The sequence below is a fragment of the Rhizophagus irregularis genome, chromosome 2 (assembly GCF_026210795.1).
Source record: "Rhizophagus irregularis chromosome 2, complete sequence".
NCBI lineage: Eukaryota > Fungi > Glomeromycota > Glomeromycetes > Glomerales > Glomeraceae > Rhizophagus > Rhizophagus irregularis.
The window spans coordinates 4,026,409-4,039,127 of NC_089430.1; the positions used below are offsets into that span (position 1 = coordinate 4,026,409).

Genomic DNA, 12,719 nt, shown 5'->3' on the forward strand with positions numbered 1-12,719 from the left:
ATTTTTATAGGACTAGAGATATTGTTGGAAATACTAGAAATGGCACATTGTTGGTGACATAGAAGTAGCTAAAGTTGAATGCTGGTAAAGTAGTAAAATGTTTTATCAAAGCATTTTGATTCTCTTATAATATAATAATAATAATAATGTGCAAATCAAATTTTCACTAATAATTATATTATTGTCTCGTCTTACTCATAAATAGATTTTGTATTTTTTACATTAAAAGAAGGTTATTAAAATTGAATAATTTTATGAACCAATTTATAATAATTATTATTTTATAAATTTCTTATAGAAGTAATTAATATTTTAGTTGAAGCCCAATTCATAGAAAATTTTTTTTAAAAAAAATAATTTTACTGCCAGAACAATATTAACTTTTAATACTAGATGTGTAAATTCTTTCAGAAAATATATGTAAAAGCAATAATAAAAAAAATTGACAATTTTCTACATATAAATTTAAATTTGACATTGATCTAAAAAAAAATGAAATTGAGCAGAACCTGCTTCAAATTTATGATTTTCTTTATCTTTACCACCTGTTACTTTCCACTTAACGGTCATTTCTCCATTGACTAATATTTTTTTGTTTATAACTATTATTTTCAAACTCTTCAGATACATATAAATGGCAAAACTCAGTTGGCCTTTTATATAATTATGTTCCCCCCAGTTTTTATCATTTAGTAACCTCCCTATTTTATCAAATGCTCCTTCTCCTTTAAAACTACAAAAATAAGATGATCTACAAGGAGAATAATGCGTAATATATTTTTTAAAAAGACCAACAAATGCATCTTCACTGCAATGTATTGAGAATGTTTGCTCTCCTACTGCAGTATGATGGTTATTGAGCCGTTTCTGCAATTCTTTAACTATAATCCTTTTGAGATGTAAAAGTTCTGATTTTGAAACTGAACAAATATGCTGTGGAGGCATGTTATATGCTATGTGTTTTAATGTCTCATGTCTTTGCAGTTCTACTTGACTTTTGAAACCTTTAGTACACCTTTTGCAAATAGAGCAGTAGAACCTGGCTGGATTTTTGAACGAGTGTCTAAATAAAGAAATTATTAGAAAAAAATAACAAAAAACAAAAAAAAAATAACTAAAGAATAAAAAAAAGTCAAATATATTATCAATAAAAGCTATTTGTATAATACATACATTCATACCTTTAGTTAGATGGATTGGTAATTATGATAGATAGGTTGGCCGCTACCCTTAAATGAACTTATTTTTATTTTGACGTGAAAATTGATTAAAAATATATATATATTTTTTTTGATCTACATATCACCTAGTACAAGATCTTTGCGTAGCTTGTCAATCTTATATTACACAAAATAACAATAAAGCATTTATGTTATAAAATTGTAATGAACCAAATCCGCCCATATGATAAGTTTTGTCAGGGTTTGCTTTTTTCAAAGTTTCACCAACTTTTTAACAAGACTTTCATATAGTTTTGGCAAAGTTTTGCTATTTCAGCATTTCACCAACTTGCCAAAACCCCTAGTTTCTTTAGCAACCTTACATATGACTAGTACAGATAACTCTTCTTATAACGAATTTTAATATAACGAATTTTACAATATAACAGATCTTCAGTGTGGTACAGATTTTAAAATATGAAAAAAATCTCATTATATCAAATTTTACTAATTAAATGCCATATACTATTTAATAAAGTAAAATTTATAAATCATATATAAAAAATACCTCTTTTAATAACAAATTTTCTTTTATAACAAATTTTTTTTCAATATAATGAAATATTTTGTGTAATTTGCAGTTTTGCATTACAAAATACAATTATCATACAACAATATATTTTAATATACCAAAATTTTTCATTATATTAACAAATATTTCTATAATAAAAGTCTGATCAATCTGAACTAGTGTTTCGCAAATGATTTGGTCAAATCGAATCAATTCAGATTTGATTCGTAATTTGATTCAATTCGATTCAAAAATTTTGATTTGCAAATCGAATTCGAATTTCAAATCCAGATTTGAGCTTCAAATCCAAATTAAAAATATAAGATTTGATTTGATTTCAAATCAAATTTAAATCAGCCTAAACTAATTTGATCAAATCCAATCCAAATCAAATCCAAATCAAATCCAAATTAAATCCAAATCAAATCCAAATCAAATCCAAATCAAATCCAAATCGATTTGATTTGACTGAATCAAATAAATTTGACTTCAAATGATCAGATTTGGTCAGATGACTCAGATCAAATCACAATAAAATTAGATCATCTAGTGATCTACATCACTATTCACTACATATGATAAATTGATAATCTCTTTTTTTTCGCTTTCATTTTACCATTTTGCCACTTTGAATTTTTCCAAAATTAGACTTAAAATTAAAATTAATTAATTTACCAAAATTTTACTAATTAAATGATATTTTTAAAGATATGGATTTAGAGGATATGAATATTGATGAAGACATTGAAGTTGATAATGATGCGTCTAATAAATCAATAATTTCGGAAGAAAGAGAAGGTGTTAGTAAAGCAAGTGACGTATGGAAGTATTTTACGAAGGATGTAAGCTATAAACAAAATAAAAAGGCGAAGTGTAATTTATGTGGAGTTACTTATATATGTACTGGAGGCAGTACATCGAATTTGAATAAACATATAAAAAACAAACATTCTGGCTCTGAAAAATTACAAGAAATGTCTATTAAAGATATTCTTAAGGCTGTGCCAAAGGTAAATATATAGAATTATAATTTATTTAAGTAATTGTTATTAAGTATTAACAAATCTATATTATTTATTAGTGGAGATACAATAATAATGAAATGTTAAAGTGTCTTATTAAGTGGATCATTATTAATCAGCACTCATTTACAGTAGTTAAAGAATCAGCTTTTGCAAATCTTATATATACACTCCAACCCGATGCTAGACTAATCTCAGCTGATACTGTCAAAAAAAGAATTATGGATTTATATGAAAATAATGTAAACAAAGTTAAAGAATCTTTTAAGAATATTAGAGAAAAGATCTCTTTTACCATTGATATTTGGACGTCTCCCTCTTCAAAATTATTTTTATCATTAACTGCTCATTATATTGATAATGATTAGAAATTGAGAAATGTACTGGTTGATTTTATATAAATCTTTGTTAATTTTTTTTTTTTATTAATTTTTTTGCTTTAACCTTCAATTTAAATATTTAATTCATTTAATTTTGATTAATTTAAGGTAAACATACGGGAGAGAATATTAAAAATACATTTATGACTGGAATAAGTAAACTATCATTACAAAATAAGGTAAATTTCGGTTTGTTTTATTAAAATTATATTGTTGTAATTTATTAATTTAATAATATTATTTACAGATAATGGGAATTACGACTGACAATGCAGCCAATAATCTAACATTTATTGATGCATTAGCAAAAAATAATAGTTTTTTTCAAAAGGAAAACCATTTTAGGTGTTTTGCTCACGTCATTAATTTATGTGTTCAAGATATTTTAAAAGAATTAGATGATAGATTTTTAAGTCAGGTAAGATAATTGTATTTATTTATCAATAAAATTGTATGATTTTATTAAACAAATATTTTATTTCATAATATATAGCTTCGAACACTTTTAGGTAAAATCCACTATTCTCCACAACGTCAAGAAAAATTGAGTTCCAACTGTAAACTACATGAAATCATTAATTTAAAAGTTGTTTTAAACGTGTCAACTCGTTGGAATTCTACATTTGATATCACTAAGGTTGCTTGTCTAAACCTCTTCAAAATCTTACGATTAGTTTCGTCAAAATTTTACTATAGATTTATTATAGTTTCAGCAGAGTTTCAGCAGTTTCGGCATTTATAATAAGTTTCGGCAGTTTCGCCTTTCTCCAAAGTTTCACCAGTTTTTTAATATAACTTTAATATAGTTTCAGCAGAATTTCGCTTTTTGGCGAAACGCCATCTTGCCTAAACCCCTAGGTTTCGGCAAGCAACCTTAGATATCACTGGTCAAAATAGTCCATTTCGTCCAAATTTCAAATTGACGAATATTGGACGAAAGTTGGTCTAATTTTGGCTGATCATTACCAAAAAAATCGTCAAAATTAAAATGCACGATTTGCACAGTTCGCCTGCCACTTGGCAATTACAATTCGGCAAAAATTCATTAAAAAATCGGAAATAACTATTCGTCAACTTTTACTAGACATTCGTCCAAATTTCAAATTGCCGAATGTTGGACAAAATTGAGTCTAATTTTGTCTAATTATTAACGATTTTTATGTATTTAGCTTATTTTTAATTTTGTAATAGCAATCAATTAATTATATTTTACTATTTCGCTTTATTAAAAATTACATATTAAAAAGTATTATATTAAATTTCTAATATCTACAGTATCTGTCTATTTACACCTACCATCTACCATCCACCATTTACCATTTACTATCGTCAACCATTGTCAACCATTATTAACTATCGTCCACATCCATTGTCCACTACCCATCATTCACCATCCATCGTTCACCATCATCCACCATCATCCACCATTATCTACTCATCCAAAATTATCTACAACTCACTCAGCTATCTGACAAAAGTCCGAAAGAGAAACCTAATAAAAAAAATAAAGAAATGGTTAGTAAACCGATTCTTTAATAAAAAAAAATTTAAGTTTCAAAATATTTTGCAACTTACCCAACCAAAAATCTGAAGTGGAAACTTACCCATATATCCAAAGCCCAACCAAAAGTCAAAACCTACAAAATAGAAAAAAAATTAAAATAAAATTTAAAAAAAATCCTTTTTAAAATAAGTTTTGAAGTTTCACTTCAAAACTTACCCATATATCCAAAGCCCAAGAACTGAAAGTTGAAACCTACAAAATAGAAAAATAATCAAAAATAAAATTAAAAAATATTTTTTTTTAAATTAAGTTTCAAAGTTTCTTCGAAACATACCCACATATCCAAAGCCCAAGAACCGAAAGTCGAAACCTACAAAAAAGAAAAAAGAAACAATTAAAAAATATTTTTTTTTAAAAGTTTCGATTCTTTCATTCCGATCAAAATTTACATATAATATATTCAACGTCCAATAACCAAAATCCTAAACCTACAAAATAAAAGAAAAAAAAATTAAAAAAATAATTTTATTTAAAAAAAGTTTTGAAGTTTTTACTCCGAAACTCACCCGTATATTCAACACCCAAGAACCGAAGGCTAAACCTACAAAATAGAAGAAAAAAAAATTTTAAAAAATATTTTTTAAAAAAAAGTTTTGAAGTTTTACTTCAAAACCTACCTATATATCCAACGTCTAAGAACTGAAAGAAACCTACAAAATAGAAAAAAGATACAATTAAAAAAAAATTTTGTTTAAAAAGTATAAAGATTCGTACTTACAAATCTTGGGTATTCTGTTCTTTGGAATCCCACCCGAGACACCTGAGACCTAAAAAAAAAATAGAAAAAGAACGGTTAGAAACTGTTCATAATATTAAAAATAAAAAATAAAAAATTAAGATTTATAGTTACTTACGAATCTTGATTTTTCATTGTTCTTCGGAACTCGAAAGCCTACCAAACCTAAAAAAAATAAAGAAAAGAACAGTTATTAGTAACCGTTCATTAATAAAATTAAAAAAAATAAACAAAAAAATAAACCAAGATTCGTATATACTTACGAATCTTGGTTCTTTTCTGATCTTTGGAATTTGGAAGTCCACTGAATCTAAAAAAAAGAACGAACGGTTATTAGTAACCATTCGTTAATAAAATTAAAAAAAAAATAAAATAAAAACCAAGATTCATATATATACTTACGAATCTTAGTTTTTTTCATTCTTCAGAATTTGGAAGCCTCTCCCGACACTGAACCTATAAAAAATAAAAGAAAAAAAACGGTTAATAACCATTCATAATATTAAAAATTAAACAAATAAAAAAATAACCAAGTTTCGAACTTACGAAATTTGGTTTTTTCCATTCTTCGGAAGTTACCCCAGTACTGAACCTAAAAAAAAAGTAAAAAAAGAACGGTTAGTATTAACCGTTCATATTTTATTAAAAAAAAACAAAAAAAAAATTTAAAGAATTCATACTTACAAATTCTTTGGATTTCCATTCTTCAGAAGTCACCCGAGAGCCAAACCTAAAAAAAAAAAAAGTAAAAAAGAACGGTTATTAGTATTAACCGTTCATATTTTATTAAAAAAAACAAAAAAAAAAATTTAAAGAATTCGTACTTACGAATTCTTTGGATTTCCAATCTTCAAAGCCCACCCGAGTGCCGAACCTAAAAAAAAGTAAAGAGAACGGTTAGTATTAACCGTTCATATTTTATTAAAAAAAAATAAAAAAAAAATTTAAAGAATTCGTACTTACGAATTCTTTGGATTTCCAATTTTTGAAGCCCATCCGAGTGCCAAACCTAAAAAAAAAAGTAAAGAGAACAGTTAGTATTAACCGTTCATATTTTATTAAAAAAAAATAAAAAAAAAAATTTAAAGAATTCGTACTTACGAATTCTTTGGATTTCCAATTTTTGAAGCCCATCCGAGTGCCAAACCTAAAAAAAAAGTAAAGAGAACGGTTAGTATTAACCGTTCATATTTTATTAAAAAAAAAACAAAAAAAAATTTAAAAAATTCGTACTTACGAATTCTTTGGATTTCTATTCTTCAGAAATCACCCAAGAGCCAAACCTAAAAAAAAAGTAAAATAGAACGGTTATCATTAGTATTAACCATTCATATTTTATTAAAAAAAAATAAAAAAAAATCCAAAGAATTCGTACTTACGAATCTTTGGATTTCTGTACTTTAGAAGTCCACCCGAGTGCCGAAACTATAAAAAAGAACGGTTAGTTTTAACCGTTCATATTTTAATTAAAAAAAAAGGGACGAAAGGAAGTGGAAAGGGGAAGGGGAAAGGGGAAAGGGGAAGGGAAGGAAGGAAAGGAAAGGAGAGGAAAGGGGAAAGGGAAAGAAGGGAAGGGAAAGGAAGAAATTAAAAAAGTTTAAAAAAGGATGCATAAGATGAATCTTTTTTAAACTTTTAATACGCATATTGCGTAATGTGTAACATTTAATTAGTAACATAATTCAATCATAGATCATCGAATATAGGCCAATTTGTATTAAGGCCAAATATTCCAAGTCGATCGTGTGGTTAATAAAAAAATTGATAAAAAAAAAGTACTGGTCGATTTATGGTTTTTTTTTATGTTACAACTCAATCAAAAATTAACCAAAAATCGACCAGTTGATTTATGCCAAAATATTTCCAAATTTTGTAATTAGCCGATTGTATGACGAATCACGTGACGACGATGATGAACTTTTGACGAAAAGTATTAATGCTGAAAGAAATGATTTCGACCAGTATAACGTTTCTTTTTTTATTCTTTTTTGTAGATTTCGGCTTCCTGGATTATTTGGGATATTGGGTAAATATGTAGGGAGGTTTGGAATTTACTTTGAAGAAACATACTAATGTTTCTTTTATATTGGGATATGGGTAGTGTGTGGGGTGGGTTTACTTTAAACAAACATAATAATTTTATTTTGGTTCAAATTAATAAATAATTTCATATTACTATATAATAAACTATAAACTAATGAATATATTATGGCTTGAATTAAAATCCGAAAAAAAAAATTCGGTATAATAATAAAAAAATTATCAGATTGAACGGATTCAATCCCAATTTTCTGATGGATTTTGGGGCATACCTATACCGTACTGTAAGTCATATATATGACATACTATGCCGAAATATTTCACTTTTCACCGATATATAGATGCCCGATATATAACCGATAATATAGATTTTGACCAGTGTGTATCAGTGATATATTGGGTACCCGATGTGTACCCGATATATGTAACTGCCCGATATATATCCGATTTATTACCAATATATAGGTGCCTGATATATACCCGATAGCATAGATTTTGACCAGTGCTTGTGCTGCTCACACCCTATAACTCTCAATTAATTGTGCATTTCAAAAAACTAACATTTAAATTAAACAAATTAAACGTTTAGTACATTTTTTTACAAGTTCTCCTAAGTAAAGTGAGCGTCTTAATAATACTTAAAAGGAATGTCAAAGGCATAAAAATACCTCTTTACAAGATATTTCTGATAATTCTAGTGATGATTCTGATGATGATGATGATAGCACGAATAAACAAGTACTAAACATTTCAACTAATTTGCAAGAACCAATTTTGCGAAATATTGCAGATATTAAAACCTGATGGAATTCCAAATGGAACCATTTGTTAAAATTATGTAAAGCAATTGAGTGACTATGTGCAACATTATCTTTATCTGATAATTATGATGATCATGCAGATGGGAGAAGATTTAAAAAATGGCTTTTATTACTTCATGAATGAATTTATTAAAACAAATTGTAGATCTATTAGAGCAGGATTCTACTTACTTATAATAAAAGTCATTGTAGAAAATTGATTTTTTACTAATAGTTTTTACCTTACTTTTTTCTTAAATTCTATTGGTTAATTAGCTAAAAAGGAAAAAAATCATAACAATGTAACATAAAATTTCCTTTTATAGTAGGATCTGCAAAGAATTTTATATATGATTTTTACCTTAAGCCTGAAGGTGACTTATCTTATAAGTAAGCAGGGTCCTATTAGAGCTTTTTGAAGATGCCGTGACATACTTTAGTAGAACATCCTATGCTACTTTGTCAATTATTTATCCTTTGATTCAAGTTCTCAAATTTAAATATGCTGAAAATGATGAAGTCAATGATGATGATTTAGAATTAGAACAAGGTAAATTGAATATATTGTTATTATAAATTATTATATTATTTTAAAAATTATATTGCTAATTAATTATAATTTATTTAAAGATACTCCAAATTTTTAGCATGAAGAATCAGATGAAGAAAGCGACTTAAGCAGACGCGATAGTGACGAAGATAATTCAGAAACGATACTCAGGAGCAATCAACAATACATCATCACCAAACTCAATCTAAAGTAGCAGCAGCATCAACTATTCAGCCAGCATAAGATATTCTTAAAATAATGAAACAGACTATTTATAATTCTTTGTTTGTCTATTGGAATGAATCCATAATGATTGGTCTTTTAGCATTTCTTTTAGATCTGCGTTTGAAAACACTCTCTAACTGGGATGAAGAAACATGCAACAAAGCAAAAACAGAATTAATACATCAATTTAAAGAATTAATTGATTTAAATTTGGTACAATCATCACCATCTGGTAGGCTTAAAAAGCTAACAATAACATCGTATGATCAATTACGCACTTTATTTTTGGTGTGCAGGTGACAGCAAATCCCTTTTCTGAATTAGAAAGTTATTTGGATCCTATTCGTACACCAATAGCTGCTTATAGCGTGAATCCTTTTGAGTGGTGGGCAATTCGGAAAACTCAATTTCCTAATGTTGCTAAATTAGCTAGAAAATATTTATCTATTTCCAGTTCATCAGTACCCAGTGAAAGATTATTTTCTGACACGGATAACTAAATTACTGCAAAACGTACACATTTAGATTCAAAACTGGCGGGTAAAATGATGTTTTTAAAGAGAAATTCAAATGCAATTCATATATTTTAGTTGAAGTATTTTTCACAATTGTAAATTGAAATTTAAATAAAAAACTTCTTAAATCTGTTCCAAATTACAATTTACTGTATATAATATTGTATGATAATGTATGTAAATCAAATCACTAAAATGATTAATTAAAATTATACTTCTCCGCTAATTAATTACGTCATATTTCGGTGAACGGACTAATTCATTATTTATTATAAAATTACTATGAATTAATTACGTCTGTCAAAATAAATTTAATTAGTATTTTGTCATTTTAACAAAAAGTATAATTAAAATATTAAATATATAATAATATGCAATAATTTTATTAATTTAATTTAATAATTACGAAATAAATACAAATTAAATTTTGTTTATTAACAACAAACCCATTTTAAATACTGCGCCAATAAACCACCCAATTTCAACTGGATACGATTTTAAAAATTACATGGATATCCAGATGATCATTTATGATACGGTTCCAATCTCTAATATTAATGAAGATTTTAAAAACTGTAAGTTATGATGAAACTTACCATTTTTATTTTTTTATTTTATTTTTTTTTTTAATAAAAAGTATGTATTCAGAAAAAATTTATGGTTATTTATTTCTTTATATATAACGTTTACTAATTAATTTAACTTATTTATTAGTAAGCTCTTTGAATTTATTATTTACAATTAAATCAGAATTTATTATTTTTTATTATTCTAGAGAAATATGTAATATATGTAATTATATGAAATAAATAAATATACGTTTATACAATTTAATAAATACATATTAATAATAAATAAATATAAATAAATATATATATATTAATAAATAAAATAATAAATAAATATCTTAGGAGATTTTTCCAATTCTTAGGAATTCTATAAACATTTTTAATTCTAAAAATCCGCTGAGGTAGGGAAGAATCTACACAAATCCTTACTATTTACAGAAAATAAGGATTTCACATGGATCTTTACTCCTAAAACATTACCGATGTTAAGGTAAAAATTATATATAAAATTCTTTGCAGATCCTACTATAAAAGGAAATTTTATATTACATTGTTATAATTTCCTTTTTAGCTAATTAACCAATAAAATTTAAGAAAAAAGTAAGGTAAAAACTATTAGTAAAGGACTAATTTTCTACAGTGACCTTTATTATAAGTAAGCAGGATCCTGGTATATCCTAAAAAATGCAACAAATGTGTTCTAAAATATATAGCTATTTTAAAAATCTTTTTGCATCTTATTTTGATAAACTTAGTACAACTCTAGATATGAATAGGTATTTTTACAGACTTTTACATAATGATATAATATAAAGAACTAGATGAGTTTAAGAAGAAAAATTAGGTGATACACTAAAAATAAATCCTACATCACGAAATTTAATCAAATAGGAGTCTTGTATTTATCAAATGACAGTATTTGATAAGTATTAAAAATTTGCATTTATTAAGTAATAAAAAAATAAAATACTTAAATATTACAATATTTTATTATTTATTAATTATTTAATTTTTTAAGCATTTTTTTAATACTTTAATTTAACATTCATAGATACTTATCAATATATCTTGTATCAATAAGTGCTATTTATAAATATTTAGTAAATGCTTTGATAAACATTATGATGTACCACTAGTCAAAATAAGGCAAATCAGAAATAAAGCAAATCATCTTTATTTCGGCTAAATTTTGGCTAATAATCAATGATCATCTGTATATCAGGTGATATTTGGTGTAGCCGATTTCTGATTTCACTAGTTGAAAAAGACCAGTCTATATTCAATTAAAAATTCAACTATGATTTATGATTAGACATTGGTCAAATAATCTAATTAAACATCATGTGTTACGCGTATCAAAAGATATTTTTTAAACTTTTCCCTTTCCCTTCTTTTCACTTCTCTTCGTCTCTTACTCCTTTACTTTCCCTTGTCCTTCCTTATTATCCATCCTTCCCTTCCTCTATTATCTTTTCCTTTCCCTTTCGTCTTTCCCTTACTTCCCCTTTCGCTCTCTCCCTTTTCTTATACCTTTCTTCTGCCTCTTTTTCTTAAAAGTAATGTAAGTTTTGTTTCAAAACTTACATATTTTTTTTTAATTTATTTTTTTTTAATTTTATATTTTTTTTAATTTAAGAAATGAATTAACGTTTCTTTTCATTGTTTTTTTTTGTAGGACGCTGACTTTAACACAAAACTGGACTTTAAGATAAAAACGGGAAAGGAGAAGTTTTGTTAATTTAAGAAATGAACTAACGTTTCTTTTTATTATTTTTTTTGTAGGATGCATAGGAGAACGCTGGCTTTAACATAAAACTGGACTTTAAGGTAAAAAATAGGGGAAGGAAGATGAGATTTAAGAAACAGATTAATTAAGTCTTTGGTTTTTATTTTTTAAATATTTCGGAATGGTTACTAACAGTTCCTTTTTCTTTTTATGATAGGTTCAGTGGATTTCCGATAAATGAATGAACCAAGATTTGTAAGTACGAATCTTAGTTTATTTATTTTTTTTATTACTTAGAATGGTTTACTAACCGTTCCTTTCTTTTATTTTTTAGGTTTCGTTTAACTTCTGAAGATTAGAAAAAAAGGAACCAAGATTCGTAAGTACGAATCTTGGTTTATTTTTGTTTTTTTTTATTACTTGGAACGGTTTACTAACCGTCCTTTTCTTTTATTTTTTAGGTTTCGGTTGACTTCTGAAGATCAAAAAAAAAGGAACTAAGATTCGTAAATACGAATCTTAGTTTATTTTTTATTTTTTTTATTATTTTAGAATGGTTTACTAACTGTTCCTTTCTTTTTTTTTTATAGGTAGGCTTCCAAGTTCTGAAGAATGGAAAAAGATCAAGATTTGTAAGTATATATGAATCTTGGTTAAATTTTTTTTATTAATATTAATGAATGGTTACTAATAACCGTTCTTTTTTTTATAGGTTCAAGTGGATTTCTGATGAATGGATAAACTAAAACTAAGATTTGTACTAAAACCAAGATTCGTAAGTATGAATCTTGGTTTATTTTATTATTATTATTTTATTATAATTTTAAATTAGCAATATTTATTTGTAATTTAGATAGATGC

General features: G+C 26.0%; 2 protein-coding genes across 2 annotated transcripts; both read right to left on the minus strand.

Moving 5' to 3' along the window:
- Positions 1 to 465: 465 nt before the first annotated feature.
- Positions 466 to 945, minus strand: OCT59_012240 (uncharacterized protein; the record flags this gene model as incomplete). Its single annotated transcript, XM_025329926.2, has 1 exon — positions 466 to 945. The coding sequence occupies one exon, from the start codon at positions 943 to 945 to the stop codon at positions 466 to 468; it is 480 nt and encodes a 159-aa protein (XP_025188516.1).
- A 3,644-nt stretch (positions 946 to 4,589) lies between these two features.
- On the minus strand, positions 4,590 to 6,136 carry OCT59_012241 (uncharacterized protein; the record flags this gene model as incomplete). Its single annotated transcript, XM_066134326.1, has 12 exons — positions 4,590 to 4,625; positions 4,709 to 4,770; positions 4,854 to 4,889; positions 4,972 to 5,007; positions 5,087 to 5,125; positions 5,204 to 5,238; positions 5,315 to 5,347; positions 5,416 to 5,464; positions 5,548 to 5,598; positions 5,697 to 5,743; positions 6,013 to 6,025; positions 6,118 to 6,136. 12 exons carry the CDS (start codon positions 6,134 to 6,136, stop codon positions 4,590 to 4,592), a joined length of 456 nt encoding a protein of 151 aa, XP_065989602.1.
- Between the last annotated feature and the right edge of the window lie 6,583 nt (positions 6,137 to 12,719).